The sequence below is a fragment of the Ranitomeya variabilis genome, chromosome 3, assembly GCF_051348905.1.
Source record: "Ranitomeya variabilis isolate aRanVar5 chromosome 3, aRanVar5.hap1, whole genome shotgun sequence".
Classification (NCBI taxonomy): Eukaryota; Metazoa; Chordata; class Amphibia; order Anura; family Dendrobatidae; genus Ranitomeya; species Ranitomeya variabilis.
The window spans coordinates 748,653,957-748,679,604 of record NC_135234.1 but is presented as its reverse complement, the minus strand read 5'-3'; the positions used below and the strand labels follow the sequence as shown (position 1 = coordinate 748,679,604).

Sequence of the window (25,648 nt, the reverse complement as noted above, 5' to 3'; positions counted from 1 at the left end):
ACTCCTCCCCCCGACCAGAGAGACCAGCTCCCCATAAGTTGGGTCTAGAGCTCCCTCCTCTGGCCCGGAGTAGGAACTGTGATGTATGCTGTATATTACCTGGCATGGGGACCCCTTCCTGCTTCCAGGCATGACATCACCCTTCAGAAGGAGGCAATGTCACTGTGTCAACTGGACTCTGGGGTGCCACATATCCAATGACAATTAATTAGATAGTCAATGTTGTTTCAACAAACTTTGCAGAAGTCAATAATTTAAACCCAGGGAAAAAAACTGTGTATTGTATTATCAGAGAGAAATCTTCTTTCTCCACTTATGAGACATTTCTTCCTCTCCTCTCTACCTCCTGAACTGATTATTCATGCTGAAATACTGCAAAGGGCTCATTTCCACATGCGAGAAACACGTCCGTGTCTCGCATGTAGAAACCAAGCTGTGGCGCCGGTGTAGCGCCCCCACTGCCGCAGGGCCGAGGGGTACCCAGTACCGGGCCTCTGAGTCTCTGTTCTGGGGTTGTCACAGTGGCTAGACCCGGTCAGTGACCCTGCTGAGGGGCGCACAATGAAAGGTGGGGATGGTGATGATGTTGTGGTGTGGTGCAGGTCGCAGTAAATGACGAAGACACCAGGTTGCAATCTCTTTACCTCTTTACTGAAGGCTTCAGGATCCTCAGTCCGGAATACGGCTAACCGGGCTGCACAAGTCTGGCCGGTCCGATGGCACCTCCAGAGTTCCCTTTGCAGGTGGAAATCTGTGCCTACCTTCTAGCGCTTGTGTGTTGTGGTCCTCCCCTGCTATGCTTACGGGATAGTCCCCACAACTGTTGTGTCTGTTTCTGAAGTTCCCTCACAACTCGATTTTGATGTTCTTCTTCGTCCCCCCAGATGATATGGCTAGGACGCACCCGTGTGACGGGTAGGCTCGGAGGTCTTCCGGGACCCTAGTGTCACCCCTCTCCAACTGTTGCCCCCTATGTCTTCTTAGGTGATTTGAGTGAGACAGCCCGCCTATAACTGACTGTCCTGCTGTAGGTTTGAAGTAAGGCCTGGAGCTCAATACTTCCTCGGCGTTCCGGCCACGGGCTACGCGCCTCAGTAGGATGTTGCCTCGTCTTACAGCACGACTCCTACTGGTGTTTCTCCTTGTTGCGTTGATCTCGTTTCTCACTCAGCACAATAAACCTCGCTTCTTGTCCTTTCTTGGGGTACCGCCGCAATGAAGTGCAGGCGCGGTCCCGTTACGTTCTTTCTGTTCGCTAGGCCTCTGTCAGGATCCCACCCCTGACAGGGACCCCCCTGAATCTTCCCCTGCAACACCCTCTGCCACAGGATGTTGCCTGGTTCCAACCCAGTCAGCTTCTGACTAACTTCCTATCTAACCCCCAGTTTTACCAGATTGTGAGGAGTGGCCTAGTACATAGTACCCTTAGCTCCCCCTGGAGGCCAGACTGTGAAGTGTATTGGTGTCTGTGATACCTGGTCAGGTGAACTCCTTCAGTGCCATCAGACGAACCATAGCCCCCCTTAGCGGCGGAGCATCAGTACTGCAACGACCAGGACTCTGGGGCGCTGCACCGGCACTTGGGAGCGGAGAATGCGGCCGCATAGGAACACATGGAGCTGCACGCTCCGCTCTGGAGTGCCAGCGCCACAGCTTGGTTTCCACATGCGAGACACGGACGTGTTTCTCGCAAGTGGAAATGAGCCCTAAATCTGTATTACTCAAGGCAAGACTGACAGCTCACTGAGGGATAGCACTGCCTTCGGAAATCTATAGAGATGGGAGAAAGAGGCGGATACTGATTGAGAAAAAGAAGCACAGACATTCAGACCCCTGCTGCTGTCTTGAAAGTGTTTTATTCAATTTTAGTGGTGGTTTCTCAGCTACACAGCTTAGTACTGCTATATAATGTCCTCGATGCTGCTACTTCTGAACATGTGCTTCATAGACAGGAGAGCAGTAATCCCTTATGTCTGTGTGTGCTGTGTATGGGAGACGTCATAGCAGCTAATCTCCACCCACCAGCTCAGAGGCAATGGAAATAAATATAAAGAACCTCCAGAGGAGAAAACTGGTGAAAAATGCAGGACACAAGTCATATAATATTTAGAAATAGTGTTATTTTTCATGTATACATGTGTGGCGCTTTAATTTTCCATAGGCAATCTAATTAATAATATGAGGCTTTATTATCCTGAAATAGCAGCTGGTCACTGGGACCTCCAATTATTCAGGCACATAGTAGCTGGGTAGGGGTTTGCTATAGTCTGCATCATAGTTTACCCATTCTTCCATGGCTACAGGTTACACACTTTTAAATATTCTTCAAAGGGTTTTCCCATAATTAAATTGCATTGAAATAGTATTTGTAGCCCATGAACTTTTCCACTATTTTTCACATTACACTCACAAACGTATTTGTATTTTATTGGGATTTCATGTGATATACCAAAAAAGTAGCAAGTATTTGTGAAATGTAAAGGAAATGATGCGATGTTTTATAATTATTTAAAAAATATTTTTCTGAAATGTGTGTTGTGCATTTAAATTCAGCCCCCTGTATTCTGATATCCCTAATACAATCCTGAGTGATCAATTGCCTCCGGAAGTCACATAATTAGTAAATTGAGCCCACCTGGTCTGTGAAGACCTCATAGGTTTGTTTGTGAACATTTGGGATCAAACAGCAGCATGAAAATCAAGGAACACACAAGACAGGTCGGGGATAAAGTTGTAGATAAGAGTAAGGCAGGGTTGGTTATAAAAAAAAAAGAGGTTGGTTATAAAAAAAAAAGATAGCCCAAACACTGAACATCTCAGAGAACTGTTCAATCCATTATCCAAAAATAGGAGTATGTTAGCATTGTAAACGTACCAAGACATGACCATCCACTTAAAGTGGCATCCGAATCAAGAATGTCAAATGTCAAGAAGAAAGCCATTTTTGAAAGCAAGCCATACGAAATCCCATTTTCAGTCTGCAAAAAGCCATGTAAGGGTACACAGTTAGCATCTGGAAGAAGGCGCTCTGGTCAGATGAGAAGTTTTTGGATTATTTGTAAAATGCTATGTGTGTTAGAAAGCTAACATTGCATATAATCCTGAAAACACCATCCCCACCATCAAACATGGTGGTGGCAGTATCGTGCTATGGGGATGATTTTCTTCAACATTGACACATAAGCTGGTCAGTGTTGATGGGAAGGTGGATGGAGCCAAATACAGGGCAATCCTGGAAGAAAACTGGCCATAGGCTGCAAAACACTTGACTGGAGCATATGTTCACCTTCTAGCAGGACAATCACCCTAAACATCCTGCCAGAGCTTCAATGGGTGGTTTAGATAAAAGCATATTCATGTATGTGAATGACTCAGTCACAGTCCAGACCTAAATCCCATTGGGAATCTGTGACAAGACTTGAAAATTGCTGATCACAAACGTCTCCATCCAATCTCACTGAGCGAGAGCGAGTGTGTAAAGATGTGGAAAGTAGAAAGGGGCAGAAAAACATGGAAAAGTTCACAGGGTATGAATACTTTTGCAAAACACTAATATTTTTAGCATAGCATTCCAACAAAGCAATTAGGGTTGTCCTATCTTCCACTTTTTTGGAGGAAAGATTTGTGCTTGTGGATGTCCACTCTTTACTGAACCTCATTTATCACATCCATGTGATTTATCTGTCTAGATTATTATTGTCATGGTCTCCATTTCCTTCGAAAAGAACCTCTGCTGCAGTTAGGGTATCTGGGTGTATATTACAAAGTTTATTCCCTCCAGATGCTGCGGAACCTCTTTTAGAAGAGAAGGGGTCGGAAAATTTAGAAATTACCATTGCTCTGCAGAGAACATGACCAGATACATGGATAAAAGAAAAATAAAAAAAAAAGAAAGAAAAGTAATCGTCAAATTAAAAATACTTGATTGATTTTTATTTTCAGTGTTTTGACATTCTTTTCTAGATAGGAAGAGTCCTCAGGCAATTAAATCTAATGACAACTAATTAAAAGAAATCATTTTCCTTCATAACACATTAGCAGGTAGCTGGAGATAACAGTTGTCTCGGGGCAAATACAGCTCTCCGAATAAAACGGGAAAAAGTTTTAGTTTTAGAAAGTTCTTTGAACTGTGGAGAAAAGGGATTAGATCGTTCTAATTTGACAATTTTTACAGGCCTCTTTTTGTGGCACTTTGATGTATTAATTTATGATATTTCTATTGTAAATTGGATACATTTATAGGTTTCGTTAAGTTTATTTCTTAATTCTAGGCGCTCGTGCAGACGACTGTATTTTCGGTCCACGTGCGATCCGACAAAACTCAGACCAATGTTATTCTATGGGGCTGCGCACATGTCCGATTTTTTTTTTCCCTTAGATACAATCTCCAAAGAGAAAATCTCAGCATGCCTGAGTTTGATCTGATATTCGGATCGCACTCGGCCATGCAAGCCTATGAGTCCATGGAAACCATCAGACTGCACTCAGGTGACAACTGAGTGCAATGTGATTTCCAAGGACTGATAGAATGGAGAAGATGGAGACATTTTTTTTCATCTTCTGCTCATCATCAAAGTTTGATTAGAGCGTGATTAGCATAATCTGCCCAGTTCTTTCAGATCAGAGAATATGTGCATCGTATTTATTATGTGATTTAAACACTTAAAAAAAAAATATTCAACAGAGAGGCGTGGTCTAAAATCTGGGTGTGGTTTGTTAGTATATGGTTGTGGCATGACATGTCACACAGTGCACTAAAATTGCGCTAAATTACTCGTTCTAAGGAAGCCAGCTATCAAGTGCTATAAACTTAGACTAGAAAGGATAAAAATGCGCCAGATTTTATCAAACTCTGTGAACCACTATGATCAATATATTAGCTAGGATTATGCGTAAAGTCACCCATAGGCTGGAAACAGACTTGCGTATGGCGTTCTAATGACCCTCGGCTCTAGTGACTAATATCCTGAGAACCAGACATTATGCATTACCTGCATGTGAACAGAGCCCTACACAGGCCTTTATTGTGCAAACATATACCAAGCAGTCACCCCATCCATGAATTGGTAGGCTGTGAGTGGCTGTCTATTTAGTATTTAGCACCTGTGGTGCCAACATCTTTGCTATATGGGCTTGCTGCATCCTAGTGCCTTTGTTCAGAGACCTGGGCAGGTAAGCAGTACTGCCCTTTTATCAGCTGTATTTTTTAAAATTTGTATGCCCTTAAATCAGTCATGTCGCACAAAATCGTTATTAATAATAATAATAATAATAATAATAATAATAAACATTTCCCATATGTCTACTTTAGATGAGAACAATTTTATTTTGCTAGGAAGTTGTAAGTGTTAAAAGTTGACCAGCAATTTCTATTTTTTCCAGCAAAATTTGCAAAATTATTTTTTTTAGGGACCGCATCACATTTAAAGTGACTTTGAGGGGTCAGTGCAGCGCCCCAGAGTCCTGGTCGTTGCAGTACTGACGCTCCGCCGCTAAGGGGAGTGATGGTACGTCTGATGGCACTTAAGGAGTTCACCTGACCAGGTATCACAGACACCAATACACTTAACGCTCCGGCCTCCAGGGGGAGCAAAAGGTACTATGTATTAGGCCACTCCTCACGATCTGGTAAAACTGGGGGTTGGATAGGAAGTTAGTTAGAAGCTGACTGGGTTGGAACCAGGAAATATCCTGTGGCAGGGGGTGTTGCAGGGGAAAGATTCAGGGGGGTCCCTGTCAGGGGTGGGATCCTGACAGAGGCCTAGCGAACAGGACAGATTGTTACGGAGCCGCGCCTGCACTACATTGCGGCGGTATCTCAAGAAAGGACAAGAAGAGAGGTTTATTGTGGAGAGTGAGAAACGAGATCACAGCAAAAAGGAGATAACACCAGTAGGAGTCGTGCCGTAAGATCGAGGCAGCATCCTACTGAGGCGCGTAGCCGGTGGCCGGAACGCCGAGGAAGTATTGGGCTCCAAGAATTACTTCAAACCAATGGCAGGACAGTTAATTATAGGTTGGCTGTCTCACCTAAATCACCTAAGCAGACATAGGGGGCAACTGTGGGAGAGGGGCGTCACTAGGGTCCTGGAAGAACTCCAGGCCTACCCGTCATATGGGTGCATCCTAGCCAAATCATCTGGGGGACGGAGAAGAACATCAGAACAGATATAAGTTGTGAGAAAGAACATCAGAAACAGACACAACAGTTGTGAGGACTATCCCGTGGTGCTCAGCAGGGAAGTACTACAACACACAGGCGCTAGAAGGTAGGCACTGATTTCCACCTGCAAAGGGAACTCTGGATGTGCCTTCGGACCGGCTGGTCTCAGCCAGCCCTGTTAACAGTACTCTGGATTGAGGATTCTGAAGCCTTCAGTAAAGAGGTAAAGAGACTGCAACCCTGTGTCCTCGTTATTCATCGCGACCTGCACCACGTACCATTATCTCATCTTTCATTGGACGCCCCTTAGCAGGGTCACGGCCCGGGTCTAGCCACCGTGACAACCCCAAGACTGAAACAGAGAGGCCCGGTACCGAGTACCCCGCGGCCCTGCGTCTGGGGGCGCTCCATCAATGTGGCAGAAAATACCCCAAAATTACACCATTCTAAAAAAATGTACCCCTGAATGTGCTCAAAACCACATTCAAGAAATGTATTAACCCTACAGGTACTTCACAAGAATTAATGGAATGTGGAAGGAAAAAATGAGCATTTAATTTCATCATTTTACAATTAAAAAACGGACCTCAAAATCTGTTGTGCAATTTTTCCCAAGCATGTCAGTACCCCATGTATTGGGGAAAAATACTGTTTGGGCACATGGCAGGGCTCATAAGGGAAGGAGCACCGTTTGACTTTTAGTTCGCAAAATTGGCTGAAATCAAAAGTGAACGCCATGTCCCTTTTGGAAAGCCCCTAGTGTGCTTAAACAGTGAAACCTCCTCACAAGTGACCATATTTTGGACACTAAACCCCCTCAAGGAACTTATCGAGATATCTGGTGAGTACCATGAACTTCCAGGTGCTTCACAGCAATTTATAACGTTGAACCGTGAAAAAAATCTAATTTTTCCCACAAAAATGTTATTTTAGCCCCATTTTGTTTATTTTCACAAGGGTAACAGGAGAAGGTATGCTATACAATTTGTTGTCCATTTTCTCCAGAGTACGCCAACACCCGATTTGTGGGTAAAAACTACTGTTTGGGCGCATGACAGGGCTCTGAAGGGAAGGAGCGCCATTTGACTTTTTAAACGCAAAATTTGCTGAAATCATTAGTGGACTCTATGTCCTGTTTGGAGAGCCCCTGGTGTGCCTTAACAGTGAAATTCCCCAACAACTGACCCCATTTTGGTAACTAGACTCCTCTAGTTACCAACTAGATGTGTCTTGAGCACCTTGAACCCCCAGGTGCTTCACAGTAGTCTAAAGTTTGAGCTGTGAAAATTAAAATTTCACATTTTTCCTGCAAAAAAAGTTATTTAGCCCCATTTTTTTATTTTCACAAGGGTAATGTGGAGAAATTGCACCATACAAATTGTTGTGCAATTTATCCTGAGTATGCTGATACCCTATATGGGGGGGAAACTACTGTTTGGGTGAATGACAGGTCTAAGAAAAGAAACCGTTTTGGAATGCAGACTTTCATGGAATAGTGTGCGGGTCTCATGTCATGTTTGCAGAGCCCCTGGTATGCCTAAACAGTGGAAAACCCCCACAAGTGACACCATTTTGGAAACGAGACCCATCAAGGAACTTATCTAGATTTCAGGTGAGCACTTTGAATCTCAGCGTGCTTTGCAGAATTTTACGTTGATCTGTGAAAATGAAAAAATTGAAAACAAAATTCCCACAAAACTGTTGTTTTAGCCCTAAATGTTTGCATTTTCACAAGGATAGCAGAAAAAAAATTACCATAACATTTGCTGTGTAATTTTTTAATGAGTACACCCATATCCCATATGTGGTCGAAAACTATTTTGAGGCACAGTGCAAAGCTCAGAAGGGAAGAGGTGCCATATTGGAGTTCAGATTTTGCTGGAATGGTTTGAGGGTGCCATTGGCAGAGCCCCTGAGGTGCCAGTGGAGCAGAAACCCCACCCATGCTGTCACACACTAATAAACGCTTTTTTTTTTTTGCAAAAAACTGCATCGCTATATTTTCAGAGCTATAATTTTTCCATATTTCTGCCGACAGAGTCGTATCATGGCTTGTCTTTTGCGAGATGAGTTGATGTTTTTATTGCTACCATGTTCAGTCACAGAACGGTTTTTGTTCGCTTTCAATTCCGATTTTTGGTACAAAAATGAACAAAAAACAGCAATTCAGGAATAGTTTTTTTTTTATGGCATTCCACGTGTGGTAAAAGTGATAAAGCAGCTTTATTCTTCTGGTCAGTATGATTACAACAAAACCACATTTATATATTTTTTTGTTTTGACGCTTTTACACAATAAAAACATAAAAACTATTTTATAGAAAAAATGAAGTAATTATTTTTGTATCGCTTCATTCTGAGAGTTATAACTTTTTTATTTTTCCGCTGACGGCGCTGTATGGTGGATTGGTTTTTGCAGGACAGGATGACGTTTTCAGTGGTACCATTTTTATTTACTCTCTTACATTCGTCTTTTTGATCGTGATTTATTCCACTTTTTGTTAGATGATATGATGAAAGGCATTGTTTTTCATTTATTTTTTTCCATTGCTCAATGAAGGAGTTAACTAGTGGAACAATTTTATGTGGCAGGTCGTCCCGGATGCATTGATACCAAAAGTATACTTTTTTTGTTTATTTAAATTTTTTGCATAAAAATAGAAATTTATCAGTACAAAAAGTATATATATATATATTTTTGTCTTCACAGTAGTAGAATATGTACCAGAAGAAATACATTTTGTATTTTCTTTTTTACTTTCTTTCCTTCCTCTTCACCACATACCATTATACTTCCCCTTCCCCTGATTATACATGCTGCCGAGAGCACTATTTATGCAAATAGCTGAGGCTCAGCTTGAGAAGTCTTTTAAATAAAAAGGGAAATTAGGTGCATTATGCATTAGGTTAAAATAAATTAATTGTTTTGTTTAATTTATCCCCCGCTGACCCAATTTTACTTAGTGATCAAAGTGGACATTTTTTTTCCATATTATTTACTTATACCAGACACGAAACAGCGAAGACTTTTAATAAACATATTCCCGACAGACCAAGTCTGTGTCTGAGTTTACAAAAATCCTACTTATGTAAAATAGTGGGAAGCATAAAACCATGTTTAATTTTTAGTGCAAACTAAAGGTCCATCTTCATGGACAGTCCATAAGCAATGCATAACATCCAGTTGGTAAATATTTACAGATCAGCGGTCGTTTAAAACCCTGTTTACACAGGCCGACCGCAGGAAGCTCTAATAGATCGTTCGGTGCACACATGTTTCCATTTTTTTCGACAGCACAGGTTATGTTTACACAAGATGATGTGCTGCCGAGAAGCATGCTTACAAATCATCCTACCCAACAAATTAATATTTTGCTTTTTCTTCGGGTGATCGGGAGCCTGTTTACACTGCAAGATTATCGATAAACGAGAATTTCTAGAAATACTAGTTCACTGTAATTGATCAGTGTTAATGCGCCCTTAAAGTGTACCAGGTTTATTGTAGTGGTCAATGCCGTACTGGTCAAATGGTACAACATGGTACCTATACAATACCGCTACACTGAAGAAATCCAGATCTGTTCGATACTTTTCTTCTCAATGTCCTTTGTCTTTATGACTGTTATAAGGTGATCTGTACATGGTTACAGGCAGTGGTGTAACGCCAAGCTCAACCCCACTTCAAAATCTCCAACATGGACCCCAGACTATCATGGGTCTTTAATATTATTGGTTTTCTCATATTGACCAAGGGAAGGGACCATTTGGGTCCTCCTAGACTCTAGCGTCTGGTGGTAACTGCAACCTGTGAACCTGTTATTGTACCTGGTTACAGGGTCAATTGCACCACTTGCCTGTCCTATAATCCAGCCTTTTTTGAAGGTGAATGGCACTCTTGGGTTTTAAGTAGGTTTCCACCCCATTATCAGGCAATATAGGGAACGTGGCACACTTTTTGAGAGTAGACAATTTAATTTTTTAGTGAAATAACAATCCAAAAATATTCATAAAGTTTCAGTCTTACATGATTGGAATTTTATAAAAAAAACAAATTAGCAGTAGAGGGCGAAGCAAGTTGGAAATGCTGGCAGTCTACCGTGTGCACTGTGTAGTTCTGGTAACCCGGGGACATAATAACAACTAATCAGTGGAGAGAAAAGGTCATCAATTTTTAATTCTTGAAAACCCTTTTAAAGAGGACTTGACTCCAGGTCAAGTCTTCAGTTTTTGATCTTAATTTATTCCTGATGCTCCCGTGAGTACCCCCTTTTTTATTCCAGATATACAGCCCTTTTTGTGTAGTGCAAATTTTTATGGCCTTTACTAAGGGGGTGTGGCTCATATGGTAATTTTGTAGAGTAGCCTAAAGACATGCCCCTGAGGATCCGGTGATGATAAAATGCTTTAAATAAAAAGGCCAATATAGCTCGTAGATTTAAAAAAAAAAAAATGGAATATTCCAGGGAAGAGCAGGAATAAAATAAGACCCCAACTGGCCACTCTTGCCCGCCCTGAGGACAAGTCCTCTGTAAGTGGTTACATTCAATGAATACATGTATGCAACAATGATAAAATGTGTTGTTGTAAAGTGGTGTTTTGAGGAGCAGCTGAATAAATACTTTCCATCTCTGGTATCTTGATTTTGCAGGAAGATGAAGATCCATCAGGTAATTTCATTGAAGTGGAGCATCTACTGCCGCTCTTACAGAAAGAAAGAAAATTGAAAGAGACAGTGAGATCAAGTGCGGAAGCCGCCCGGCAGCCACTCATGTCTATAACACAGGAAGATGAAAATGCTTCCCAAATATTTATTCACCTCCAAACTCTCCGAGCAGGTGAAGTCTTTGTAAGTATATGTTTATACTTTGAAGTATAAAAATAATATATAAATCATATGATATATAAAGTCTAACATATATATATACAACCTCAATTGTAAGAAAGTTTAGACACTATATAAAATGTAAAGAAAACTAGGACGCGATGCTTAGGACATTTCTTATGACCATATTTTATTGTGTCCGCAATTATGTAGCATCCCGCCTTCCTTTTTATAACAGTCTTTAAATGTCTGTGAAGTGAGAACACAATTGCTGCAGTTTTGGGAGAGGAATGTTGTCCTGTTCTTGTCTGATGTAGGATTTTCACTGCTCCACAGCTCGGGGTCATTGCCAGGTTTCTCAATTCACAATGCGCCAAATGTTTTCCTTTAGTTAAAAGTCTGGACTGCAGGCGGCTTCTTCATCACCTGAACTCTTCTTCTGTGAAGACATACTGTTGGGATGGATGCTGTATAAGGTTTAGCATTGTCTCGCAGAAAGACATACTTTGTGACTTATGCAGGGTGGAGAGAAGGTGAGCTGTGACATTATTGTGAATGGTGGATCCTGTGTTATCTACTGTATATAGAGGTGTTATAAGTCATAAAACAAACAGGCCATTCTCCTCCCACCTGCTCTGTCTCTCTCTGCTTCTTCTCACTGCTGGCGATATATATCTCCCAACCCTGGACCCCCACAGCTCATACCTCTCATTACTACCCCCTCCTACCGCTCCCTATCTACGGGATAGTCCCCACAACTGTTGTGTCTGTTTCTGTAGTTCCCTCACAACTCGATTATGATGTTCTGCTTCGTCCCCCAGATGATATGGCTAGGACACACCCGTATGACGGGTAGGCTCGGAGGTCTTCCGGGACCCTAGAGTCGCCCCTCTCCAAATGTTGCCCCCTATGTCTTCTTAGGTGATTTGAGTGAGACAGCCCGCCTATAACTGACTGTCCTGCCGTAGGTTTGAAGTAAGGCCTGGAGCTCAATACTTCCTCGGCGTTCCGGCCACCGGCTGCGCACCTCAGTAGGATGTTGCCTCAACTTACAGCACAACTCCTACTGGTGTTTCTCCTTGTTGCGTTGATCTCGTTTCTCACTCAGCACAATAAACCTCGCTTCTTGTCCTTTCTTGGGGTACCGCCGCAGCGAAGTGCAGGCGCGGTCCCGTAACGTTCTTTCTGTTCGCTAGGCCTCTGTCAGGATCCCACCCCTGACAGGGACCCCCCTGAATCTTCCCCTGCAACACCCTCTGCCACAGGATGTTGCCTGGTTCCAACCCAGTCAGCTTCTCACTAACTTCTTACCTAACCCCCAGTTTTACCGGATTGTGAGGAGTGGCCTAATACATGGTGCCCTTAGCTCCCCCTGGAGGCCAGACTGTGAAGTGTATTGGTGTCTGTGATACCTGGTCAGGTGAACTCCTTCAGTGCCATCAGACGTACCATAGCCGCCCTTACCGGCGGAGCATCAGTACTGCAACGACCAGGACTCTGGGGCGCTGCACTCCCCCCCGGTTAAATCCAGTGCTCCTGGACTGGGAAGAAAACAACAATACATGTCAGCAAAAAGACATACAATTTTGAAATGCAATAACAATAAGTGAATTTTAACAAAGCTTCCCTTTATGGGAGGTGAGGACACTTGAACGTTACAAACATGGTTAATTACTCTAAATAACATACTATAAATAACTTTTTCTTACCCAACCGGGTATTCTACTACGTGCAAATTTTTGAACAATAATTTAATGTTGCCTTTAAGGATGTACACACTGAATCCACTAAAGACCTTCTTATAAAACACTATAAGGCTAATCAACTTTTCTTCATTTTCCACCTTTACATCTGCAGGACCGCATGTCTATCTGCCCCAGGCCTACTGCCTCTCGTTCTGTTGCAGGACCGCCCCTTTCCGCCCGGGCCTACTGCCTTTCTGCTACTATACACAGTATAGAACTTATCAACCTTCTCTCAGTTCAAGATCACTGAGCCATCTCTGTATGGCTCCTAGGAGGACTCACCGACTAACCCCATACGGGTTCACTTCCTGTCCTCATTCTTCTAGCAACACCATTAAACATTTCTCACAATTAACTAGCTCACTACATATAACTTTTATATGTAAGCATTATTAGTACTTCCTTTTAAAGCATCATCATTCTTTAAAGGGCCACTGTCACCCCCCTCCAGCCATTATAAACTAAAAGAGCCACCTTGTGCAGCAGTAATGCTGCATTCTAACAAGGTGGCTCTTTTAGTTTTAGGTTCAAGCATACCCCAAATAAAATGTTTTTATACTTAGCCACAATTCCTGTCTCTAGCCAGGTAGGCGGGTCCTCACTCCCCAGCTTGACCAGCTCCTCTGCCCTCACTCCAATCTTCCTGCGCTTTCGGCGCCGCCCCCTCAGCGCTGTTATCGTTTCAAATCCGGCGCCTGCGCTGTGTACTGGTGTCCTGCGCAGACGCAGTAAGCTCTGGCCGTCTGATGTAATGGCTGATACCAGAGAACAAAAGACATCCACAGAACACCAGGATGGATCTGCTGCTCAGCAAATAGCTGTAGGACCTGCGATGACGTCACTGCCATGTGATTGCCCTAATCACATGGCAGTGACATCATCGCAGGTCCTACAGCTATTTGCTGAGCAGCAGATCCATCGTGGTGCTCTGTGGATGTCTTTTGTTCTCTGGTATCAGCCATTACATCAGACGGCCAGAGCTTACTGCGTCTGCGCAGGACACCAGTACACAGCGCAGGCGCCGGATTTGAAACGATAACAGCGCTGAGGGGGCGGCGCCGAAAGCGCAGGAAGATGTGAGTGACGGCAGAGGAGCTGGCCAAGCTGGGGAGTGAGGACCTGCCTACGTGGCTAGAGACAGGAATTGTGGCTAAGTATAAAAATGTTTTATTTGGGGTATGCTTGAACCTAAAACTAAAAGAGCCACCTTGTTAGAATGCAGCATTACTGCTGCACAAGGTGGCTCTTTTAGTATATAACGGCTGGAGGGGGGTGACAGTGGCCCTTTAAGTGCTATTGATGAACGTTCCCTTTAAGAAGGGACCAAGTTTCTATGAGGTAGTGCAACTTCTCAAGCTGCAAGTCCGTATGCAGCAAGGACTCCGGTACTGCTTCCAGGAACAGTTTCTTCGCAAAGAGTCCTTTTCTTTGTAAAACCAGTAGAGGGCACCTTGTAGAAGGTGCAAACTATTTACAATAAGTTTGTAATCATGCAGTGTTCATGATCCAGCAGTTCTTTTTCAACAATGATGAACAAGAAACAAAAACAAAAGCAGAAGAAGGGATCCCGGCCCGGGTAAACAAAGGGATCCCTTTAAGAGTAACCCTGGTCGGGTTGTAGCAGCAAAACAGCAAAAAGACAAACAGTTAACTATTTACAAATGATGAAGCATTCTTGCTTACTCAGTTTCTGGCTGCCCCCACCGAGGCTTTACCTGGCAGGTGGCCCTCTGCGGCCCAGGCAGGCCGGACTTCACGTCTACTCCTGATGCCAGGTGTACCCCATGGGTTCGGGTCTTCTGCACGACCAGGTCGTGCGCTGCGATGAGTGTCTGCGTGGGTCGATGGATGATGCTGGCGGCGGCAGAGGCTGCAGCAGCGGCTTCAGCGGCAAGCTCCTCCCCCTCGGTTTGGGATACCGCTAGAACGGCCGTACAGCGCTGCATATCCAGGGCCCACCAGCTGCTCCCCTTTAGACGCCGGCGATACGTCACCACATCCCCCGGCTTCAGGAGGGACTTGGCACCGTCTCCACACAGGCAGGGCTCCACTTCGTCCCGGGTGATGCGGACTCTCAGGGCTGTTCCAATCTCCTGCATGAAGCCCTTCCCTTCCTGGGGCTGGTAGACGATTACGACTGTTGTGAATTCCGTTCTCGGACTCCCTCCTGTGGTCATGAATGGTACTTTGGTTAGTTCTGCTCTTGGACTCCCTCTGGTGGCTTCGAGCGGAACTGCTGGTCCCTGAGGTTGGCTTTATCAGCTGCTCTCGTTTATTTCTATGCTGGCTTCCTATTTAACTCCACTCAGATCGTTACTTCATGCCAGCTGTCAATGTTTCAGTATTGGTTCAGATCTCTCTTGGACTTCTCTGAGGACCTGTCTACTCCAGCAGAAGCTAAGTCTTTGCTAGTTCATTTGTTGTTACTGCTTCCTGAATATATTTCTTAGTACTGCTATTTCTAGTCCGGCTTGCTATCATGATATTCCTTTGCTAGCTGGAAGCTCTGGGGGTGCAGAGTGGCACCTCCACACCGTGAGTCGGTGTGGGGAGTCTTTTTGCTTACTCTGTGTGTTTTTTTGTAGTCTTTTGTGCTGACCGCATAGTTCCCTTTTCTATCCTCTGACTATTTAGTGAAATCTGGCCTCCTTTGCTAAAACCTGTTTCATTCCTGTGTTTGTGACTTTCCTCTTAACTCACCGTCAATATATGTGGGGGTCTGCCTTTACCTTTGGGGAATTTCTCTGAGGCAAGGTAAGGCTTCTATTTCTATCTTTAGGTGTAGTTAGCTCTTAGGCTGTGAAGAGGCGTCTAGGGAGAGTTAGGTACGCTCCACGGCTATTTCTAGTGTGTGTGATAGGAGTAGGGTTTGCGGTCAGCAGAGTTCCCACTTCCCCAGAGCTAGTCACGATTTTGAGTTTACTCATCAGGTCATTCCGGGTGCTCCTAACCACCAGGTCCATAACATACGATGCCCCATTTCGGCAGGGAGCCCTCCAGCAGCTCACCACGCGCCTCCCGCTCCACTTCCCGCTGGAACTCCGCAACCAGGTGGTTCCTGTATTCTCCCCAAGGGAAGGGCCCCAGGTCTGGCCCCCCCAGTACTTTGGGACCAGGCAGGGGGAACGCTGGGGCACCAGTGGTCGCAGCGGCGGCCGGGTCTGGTGCAGAGGTGGGGCGGCCTCCCTGGGGGTCGCGGCACTCAGTACCCCTACTTGGGGTAACTCCTCTGGCGCCACTCCACTCTCCTGGGGGAGGCACACGGGCTGGGGACCGCGCAGGCAAAGGATGCCCCATTGACAGCTCCCACGGGTCCAAATCCTCCAGTGGGGGCATATCGGAATAATCCTCCGGTGACGGGGATGGATGCGGGGCCATCCTTTTCCGCAGGCCTTCTCTGGTCTCTAGTCCCACCTCATCTGAGTCATAGTTTCGTTTCTTCGGTCTCCGCCCGCCATAGAGGATCAGGAGGCGGATCTCCCATGCTGACGGGCACGTCCTCAGGATGCAAAAATGTTTAGACTGGGCGGCCATTGTCTTTCGCGCTCTTCAGCTGGTCCACGCCTACTCCACGCCCCTCTTCTTCTCCTGCGCTCTCCTCAGCGCTGTAATGGCGGCGGTTTTTGGCGGCAAGTGGCAATGCACAGTCTTTGCAATAAGTCACAGTCCAAGTATAATAAATCACAGTTCCAAGGCACACATGACCTGTTTCTTCAGGCTTAAGTAGATCCTGTTCGTGACGCCAAGTTGGAGCGCCCCCACTGCCGCAGGGCCGAGGGGTACCCGGGAACCGGGCCTCTGAGTCTCTGTTCTGGGGTTGTCACGGTGGCTAGACCCGGTCCGTGACCCTGCTGAGGGGCGTCCAATGGAAGGTGTGGATGGTGATGATGTTGTGGTGGTGCGGTGCAGGTCGCAGTAAATAACGAGGACACCAGGCTGCAGTCTCTTTACCTCTTTACTGAAGGCTTCAGGATCCTCAGTCCGGAATACGGTTAACTGGGCTGCGCAAGTCCGGCCGGTCCGATGGCACCTCCAGGGTTCCCTTTGCAGATGGAAATCTGTGCCTACCTTCTAGCGCTTGTGTGTTGTGGTCCTCCCCTGCTGTGCTTACAGGATAGTCCCCACAACTGTTGTGTCTGTTTCTGAAGTTCCCTCACAACTCGATTATGATGTTCTTCTTCGTCCCCCAGATGATATGGCTAGGACGCACCCGTATGACGGGTAGGCTCGGAGGTCTTCCGGGACCCTAGAGTCGCCCCTCTCCAAATGTTGCTCCCTATGTCTTCTTAGGTGATTTGAGTGAGACAGCCCGCCTATAACTGACTGTCCTGCCATAGGTTTGAAGTAAGGCCTGGAGCTCTATACTTCCCCGGCGTTCCGGCCACTGGCTGCGCGCCTCAGTAGGATGTTGCCTCGACTTACAGCACGACTCCTACTGGTGTTTCTCCTTGTTGCGTTGATCTCGTTTCTCACTCAGCACAATAAACCTCGCTTCTTGTCCTTTCTTGGGGTACCGCCGCAGCGAAGTGCAGGCGCGGTCCCGTAACGTTCTTTCTGTTTGCTAGGCCTCTGTCAGGATCCCACCCCTGACAGGGACCCCCCTGAATCTTCCCCTGCAACACCCTCTGCCACAGGATGTTGCCTGGTTCCAACCCAGTCAGCTTCTCACTAACTTCCTACCTAACCCCCAGTTTTACCAGATTGTGAGGAGTGGCCTAATACATAGTACCCTTAGCTCCCCCTGGAGGCCAGACTGTGAAGTGTATTGGTGTCTGTGATACCTGGTCAGGTGAACTCCTTCAGTGCCATCAGACGTACCATAGCCCCCCTTAGCGGCGGAGCATCAGTACTGCAACGACCAGGACTCTGGGGCGCTGCACAATCTTTCCAACATAAAACCCGTGCCCCTGACCCCCACCCCCTGCTTCCCTCTCTCTATAGCACTCTGGAATGCTCGCTCAATCTGCAATAAGCTTCATGTGATTCATGACCTTTTTCTCTCTCACAAGCTTGCCTTCCTCAGCCTCACAGAAAAATGGTTAATAACCTCTGACACCGCCTCCCCTGCTGCGCTGTGCTATGGCGGCCTCCACTTCACCCACACCCCTTGCCCCGGCAGCAGACATGGTGGAGGAGTGGGTCTTCGCCTTTCTTCAAACTGCACCTTTAACCCAATCCCACCTCTACCCTCCCTTATCCTCCCCTCTTTTGAAGTCCAGTCTGTCCGCATTTACTCTCCTTCCAACCTCCAAGTGGCCATCATATACCGACCTCCGGCCCCAACCACTGCCTTTATTGACCAATTCTCCACCTGGCTTCTTCACTTTCTTTCTGTTGACATTCCCACCATCATCATGGGTGACTTCAACATCCCCACTGATACCCCTCAGTCAACAGCCTCCAAATTTCTGTCCCTTACTTCATCTTTTGGACTTACTCAGTGGTCCTCTGCAGCCACCCACACAGATGGACATACACTAGACCTGGTCTTCACCCGTCTCTGCTCTCTATCTAACTTCACCACCACCCCTCTCCCTCTATCCGACCACCATCTGCTCACCTTCTCATCCCTGTCCTCCTCACCAGTCACCCATGTCCAGCAACATGCGCCCCCCCTGCAGAAACCTTGCACACCTAGACACCCACCCACTCTCTGACTCTATCCTACCACTGGCATCCATATCCTCTCTCCACGTCACAGACAGTGCCACTGCTTTCTACAATGCCACTCTCACATCAGCTATTGACACGGTTGCCCCTCTCATTCATTTGCAGAGTGTGACGTATCAATAGACAACCCGGGCACAAAAGCAGCACTACTTTTTACCTCTGGCAAGTGCCAGTGTTGCAGAGCTGCATTGGAAGAAAACACGTTCATAAGATTACTTCACTGCATTCAAACAGGCAACTCTCGCTTTTAAATCTGCTCTCACCTCTGCTAAACAGGCCTACTTCACAACCCTCATATCTTCCCTATCCTACAACACAAACAGTTATTCAAAACCTTTAACTCCCTCCTCCGCCCCCACTGCCCCCTCCCACCTCCCTCATCTCTGCTGAGGACTTTGCCACACACTTTAAAAATAAGATCGACCAAACAAGGCAAGTCTTCATTGTTCAACCACCACAACCCCTTTGAACACCAGACCAATGCCCAAACCCCAAAACCCCCCCTATCCAACATCACTGAAGGGGGGCTTTTTTGTCTCCTCTCCAAATCCCACCTCCCCACCTGTGCACTCGACCGCATCCCATCCCACCTCATCCCCAACCTCACCACCACTCTTATCCCATCGCTAACCCACCTCTTCAGCCTATCACTAACTTCTGGCACCTTCCTTTCTGCTTTCAAACATGCCACAATCACGCCTATCCTTAAAAAGCTAACCCTCGATCCACAGCTATGTCCAGCTATCGCTCAATATCCCTGCTCCCGTTCGCTTCCAAACTCCTGGAGCAGCACGTTCACGCTGAACTTTCATCCCATCTCTCATATAACTATATAACTTGCTCTTTGACAATCTACAATCTGGTTTCTGCCCCATCACTCAACTGAGACACCCCTGAACAAAATTACTAACTACCTACTTACAGCCAAAGCTAACGGACAATACTCTGTACTCCTCCTTCTAGACCTGTCCTCTGCTTTTGACACAATTGACCACTGCCTCCTCCTACAGATCCTGTACACTTGGCCTGGGACAACTCATGAAGTCTCATGGATTCCAGTGCCACTTTTATGCTGATGACACTCAGATCTACCTTTCTAGCCCAGACGTTACCTCTCTGCTGTCCAGAATCCTGGAGTGTCTATCAGCCATATCCTCCTACTTCTCCTCTCGCTTCCTCAAACTCAATGTGGACAAATCTTAACTCATCATCTTTTCTCTATCTCATAGATCTTCCTTACCCGGCCTATCTATCGCAATTAACGACATCACGCTTTCCCCCGTACCGGAAGTCCGCTGCCTCAGAGTAACCCTTGACTCTGCCCTGTCCTTCAAACCGCACATCCAAGCTCTTTCCACCTCCTGTCGCCTCCAGCTCAAAAATGTCTCCAAAACCCGTCCTTTCCTCAACCGTCAATCTACTAAAATGCTTGTGCATGCCCTCATCATCTCCCGTCTTGACTACTGCAACATCCTTTTCTGTGGCCTCCCTGCTAACACCCTTGCACCTTTCCAGTCCATCCTTAACTCTGCTGCCCGACAAATTCATCTCTCTCCTCGCTACTCCTCCGCTTCCCCCCTCTGCAAATCTCTTCACTGGCTCCCATTCCCTCAGCGTATCCAGTTCAAATTACTAATACTGACCTACAAAGCCATCCATAACCTGTCTCCTCCATATATCTCTGAACTAATCTCCCGATATCTTCCCTCACATAATCTCTGGTCCTCCCAAGACCTCCTTCTCTCCTCCACACCGATTCGCTCCTCACTCAACCGCCTCCAAGACTTCCCTCGTATATCCCCCATCCTCTGCAATTCTTTGCCCCAACACGTCTGACTATCAACCACATTTAGATCCTTCAGACGGAACCTGAAAACTCATCTCTTCAGGAAAGCCTACAGACTGCACTGACCACACTACCTCCTCATCACTAACGGAGATACTGCCTCACCAACACCGGAGCTCCTGCAACCCTCAACCTATTGTCTCCTTCCCCATAATCCTGTAGAATGTAAGCCCACAAGGGCAGGGTCCTCGCCCCTCTGTATCAGTCTGTAATTGTTATTTTGCTTACTGTAAGTGATATCTGTAGTTTGCATGTAACCCCTGTACAGCATCATGGAATGAATCAATGGTGCTATATAAATAAATAATGTTATTAATAATAATAATCAGTCATTGTACAGGAGGAGGAGGTGAGCTGTGACATAATATATTTTGAATAGTGGATCCTGTGTTATCTACTGTATATAGAGGTATTATCAGTCATTGTACAGGAGGAGGAGGTGAGCTGTGACATCACCTATTGTGAATGGTGGATCCTGTGTTATCTACTGTATATAGAGGTGTTATCAGACATTGTACAGGAGGAGGAAGAGGTGAGTTGTAACATCATCTACAGTGAATGGTGGATCCTGTGTTATGTGGTATATATAGAGGTTTTATCAGGCATTGTACAGGAGGAGGAGGTGAACTGTGACATCCCCTATTGTGAATGGTGGATCCTGTGTTATCTACTGTATATAGAGGTGTTATCAGTCATTGTAGAGGAGGTGAGCTGTGACATCACCTCTTGTGAATGGTGGATCCTGTGTTATCTGATGTATATAGAGGTGTTATCAGTCATTGTAGAGGAGGTGAGCTGTGACATCACCTCTTGTGAATGGTGGATCCTGTGTTATCTGATGTATATAGAGGTGTTATCAGTCATTGTAGAGGAGGTGAGCTGTGACATCACCTCTTGTGAATGGTGGATCCTGTGTTATCTGATGTATCTCATTGTACAGGATGAGTTGGTGAGCTGTGAAATCCCCTATTGTGATTGGTGGATCCTGTGTTATCTACTGTATATAGAGGTGTTATCAGTAGTGTTGAGCATTCCGATACCGCAAGTATCGGGTATCGGCCGATACTTGCGGGTATCGGAATTCCGATACCGAGATCCGATACTTTTGTGGTATCGGGTATCGGTATCGAAACAACATTAATGTAATAATGTGTAAAAGAAAGAATTAAAATAAAAAATATTGCTATACTCACCTCTCCGACGCAGCCTGGACCTCACGGAGGGAACCGGCAATGTTCTTTGCTTAAAATTCGCACGTTTACTTCCTTCCGTGAAGTCCCGGCTTGTGATTGGTCGCGTGCCGCCCATGTGGCCGCGACGCGACCAATCACAGCAAGCCGTGACGTAATTTCAGGTCCTTCAGTGATTTTAAAATTAAGTTCTGGCTTGTGATTGGTCGCGTCGCGGTCACATGGGCGACGCGACCAATCACAAGCCGTGACGTCATGGGAGGCGGGACACCCGCTCATTTTAAAATGCGCGCGTGTCCTGCCTCCCGTGACGTCACGGCTTGTGATTGGTCGCGTCGCCCATGTGGCCGCGACGCGACCAATCACAGCAAGCCGTGACGTAATTTCAGGTCCTTCAGGATTTTAAAATTACGTTCTGGCTTGTGATTGGTCGCGTCGCGGTCACATGGGCGACGCGACCAATCACAAGCCGTGACGTCATGGGAGGCGGGACACCCGCTCATTTTAAAATGCGCGCGTGTCCTGCCTCCCGTGACGTCACGGCTTGTGACACACGGCTTGTGAAGAGAAGAATGTGCTCACATTTCAGATTAAAAAATAAAAAAACAAGACCATAAATGTGGGTGTTTTCCGGTAAAGCCGAGGCTGCTCATGTGACACAAAATGAGTTTGACGCATCCTAGTAGATCAAAGAGCACGTGGGTTATATCGGCCTTTGATGTGCCGCACCCGGAGGATGACGATGATGCGTAAATGAAGACAGGCAGCAGATAAAAGGTTACCTACTACAGCCGATTTTAAAATTACGTTCTGGCTTGTGATTGGTCGCGTCGCGGTCACATGGGCGACGCGACCAATCACAAGCCGTGACGTCATGGGAGGCAGGACACGCGCTCATTTTAAAATGCGCGCGTGTCCTGCCTCCCATGACGTCACGGCTTGTGATTGGTCGCGTCGCCCATGTGACCGCGACCGATCACAAGCCAGAACGTAATTTTAAAATCCTGAAGGACCTGAATGAAATTACGTCACGGCTTGCTGTGATTGGTCGCGTCGCGGCCACATGGGCGACGCGACCAATCACAAGCCGTGACGTCACGGGAGGCAGGACACGCGCGCATTTTAAAATGAGCGCGTGTCCTGCCTCCCATGACGTCACGGCTTGTGATTGGTCGCGTCGCCCATGTGACCGCGACGCGACCAATCACAAGCCAGAACGTAATTTTAAAATCCTGAAGGACCTGAAATTACGTCACGGCTTGCTGTGATAGGTCGCGTCGCGGCCACATGGGCGGCACGCGACCAATCACAAGCCGGGACTTCACGGAAGGAAGTAAACGCGCGAATTTTAAGCAAAGAACGCTGCCGGTTCCCTCCGTGAGGTCCAGGCTGCGTCGGAGGGTGAGTATAGCAATATTTTTTATTTTAATTCTTTCTTTTACACATTTATATGGATCCCAGGGCCTGAAGGAGAGTTTCCTCTCCTTCAGACCCTGGGAACCATCAGGGATACCGTCCGATACTTGAGTCCCATTGACTTGTATTGGTATCGGGTATCGGTATCGGATTGGATCCGATACTTTGCCGGTATCGGCCGATACTTTCCGATACCGATACTTTCAAGTATCGGATGGTATCGCTCAACACTAGTTATCAGTCATTGTACAGGAGGAGGAGGTGAGCTGTGACATCACCTATTGTGAATGGTGGATCCTGTGTTATCTGATGTATATAGAGGTGTTATCAGTCATTGTACAGGAGGAGTAGGTGAGCTGCGACATCTATTGTGAATGGTGGATCCTGTGTTATCTACTGTATATACTGTAGAGGTGTTATCAGTCATTGTAGAGGAGGAGGTGAGCTGTGACATCACCTATTGTGAATGGTGGACCCTGTGTTATCTACTGTATATAGAGGTGTTATCAGTCATTGTAGAGGAGGTGAGCTGTGACATCACCTATTGTGAATGGTGGATCCTGTGTTATATACAGTATATAGAGGTGTTTTCAGACATTGTGCAGAAAAGAGAAGAAAGTGAGCCTTGACCATCACCTATTTCGAATAGTGTATCCTATGTTCTTTCATTGTGTTCCTGCCTAAACCATTAATATTAGCACAATATTAAGATCAGTGGTCAAAATGAAAATAATTAATAGTCTAAATTGTCACTAATAGACACCTCTGAAGGAAAATAATCCTGTGAAAGGACAAAAGCATCAGATGTTCAAATCAACATGGCCGATCCTCCTCTCTTACTCCAGATGAAGTTGGGAAGCCCCACACACATGAGGTAGTTTTAGCTAAAAACAGTGTAAGGCTAGGTTCACAAACATACTATGTTCTCTTCTGAGAACTAATTAGGGGTTTCTGTTGGAATCCTCTTTTTTGGGCAGTCCAACTCCAAATCCGATGCAGTGTTCGAACCTAGTCTAATGTGTTTGGGGGGCCTTTAGTTTCCCCTGTAGATTCTTACCTGTACTCTACTGCTGATATGAGCGAGCCGCCACATACAGCTTTTCAGGATGCACTAGGTGACAACTACAAATTTCTACATAAGTACATTTTGCTTTGGTCACTAAATCACCTCTAGAGAGCTTCCTTTTGGTATTGTAAGGCTAATATCCTCCAGTTCTCTGTGACCATTCATTCTGTCTGCTAAAATGTGTACACTGCCTATGACATGATTACTGAATGTTGCTGCAAAGAGCTCAGTGTCACGCCCGCAGGTGGCACAAGTGGTTCATGGACCCACTGTGTCACGCCTGCCTAGGAAGGGCATAGCTAAGCGGCTACCTGGTGTTCACTGGAGCCCCAGAAGGTGCAGTAAGTTTTAAGCTGAAGGTAGCAGCCAGGTACCACTACTAGGAAGTTCCCGGTAGCGCAGCTGCCGATCACAATGGTCGGGTTCACTGGACATGAACAGAGGAGCGGAATTACAGACAGGAAGGATTCATAGACTAACAGACAGTACGGGCAACATGGACTTCAGAGATAGGTACTCGGTCAGACACACAATTCTTGGGAAATGGTTTAGGGACCGCCGACGTGAATAATAAGTTCAGGTACCACCAGAAAGAAATGATGAGGAGGATCATCCATAGGCCCCTGAAAGACAACTGGCGGGCCTTATTAAAATATTGCATATTACAAATACTGTAGGTGCTGCTATCATCTGATGATGTGGAAAAGTGTGGGGTAATCCAGGCTTTGTTCATTTTTATGAGAGAAAGCCTGTCTGCATTCTCTGTTGACAGGCAAAAGCCTCTGTCTTTTATGACCCCCAGGGCAGCAAGACACTAGCAGCAGGGCAGCACAACACCTCCAAAGCATAGAGGGACAGCTCATGCCAGGTGTCCAGCTTTGAGACCCAATAGTTGAAAGTCGTAGAGGAATTAGGGAGTACGCTGGTTTTATTAACCAGGTATTGCTTGACCATCTTTAAAAACGTTTCCCTCCTTGACAAAAATCAGGCCATGGGCGGAGAGCTGGTGTCATGAAATTGGCCCACACTTATGACAGTGCATCCCTGCCTCTGCTGTGTTTCTCCATGGCCTCTCCTCCTTGGTTGGGCAAGGAAGCTTGCCCCCCTGTCGCTAGCGTTGTCTGATGGGAATTTCTTCAACATTTTTTCCACAGTGACCTTCTGGCATAGCACCATTATAGAAGACCTCTCTGCCTCAGGAAGAAGAGATGCAAAGTTCTCCTCATAACATGGGTCTAGCAGGTAGAACAGCAAGTACTCTTTTTTGGCCAAGATCAATCTTACGCGAGGGTCATGGGAAATCAGCGGTACATAAAGTTGGCCATATATGCCAAGCTCCATACAGCCAGCACTTCCCTGTCTCCACTATGATGATGACTCTCCATTTCCTCCTCCTCACTCTCGTCCTCCTCATTCCTATCCTCATCTCATCCACGTAAGAGAGACGAGAGGAAGGTTGTGTTGCTACGAGTTTCTGTTGCGCTAGCCACCAGCTCCTGTTTCACCTCTTCCTCCTCTTCAGCGTCCACCTCCTCATTGTTACCCAATCCACACTGAGCAGATGAGATGAGGCTGGGCTGGCTACAATCTCTGTGTAATGTCTTCCTCCTTCCCCATCTGGTCTGCATGCAAAGCTTCATATTTAATTGTGGGCAGCGACTGTTTAAGTAGGCACAGAAGCGGAATAGCTGCTCTGACTATGGCGTAATCACCGCGCACCATCTTTGTGGA

The 25,648-nt window shown here is 46.1% G+C and overlaps 1 protein-coding gene across 1 annotated transcript in view; it reads left to right on the top strand.

Moving 5' to 3' along the window:
* Positions 1 to 25,648, top strand: part of LOC143817283 (cyclic nucleotide-binding domain-containing protein 2-like) — a 297,967-nt gene that overhangs the window by 228,697 nt on the left and 43,622 nt on the right. The window contains exon 13 of the mRNA XM_077298552.1: positions 10,811 to 11,008. Coding sequence (XP_077154667.1) covers positions 10,811 to 11,008 — 198 coding nt within the window. The remainder of the gene's footprint in view (positions 1 to 10,810; positions 11,009 to 25,648) is intronic.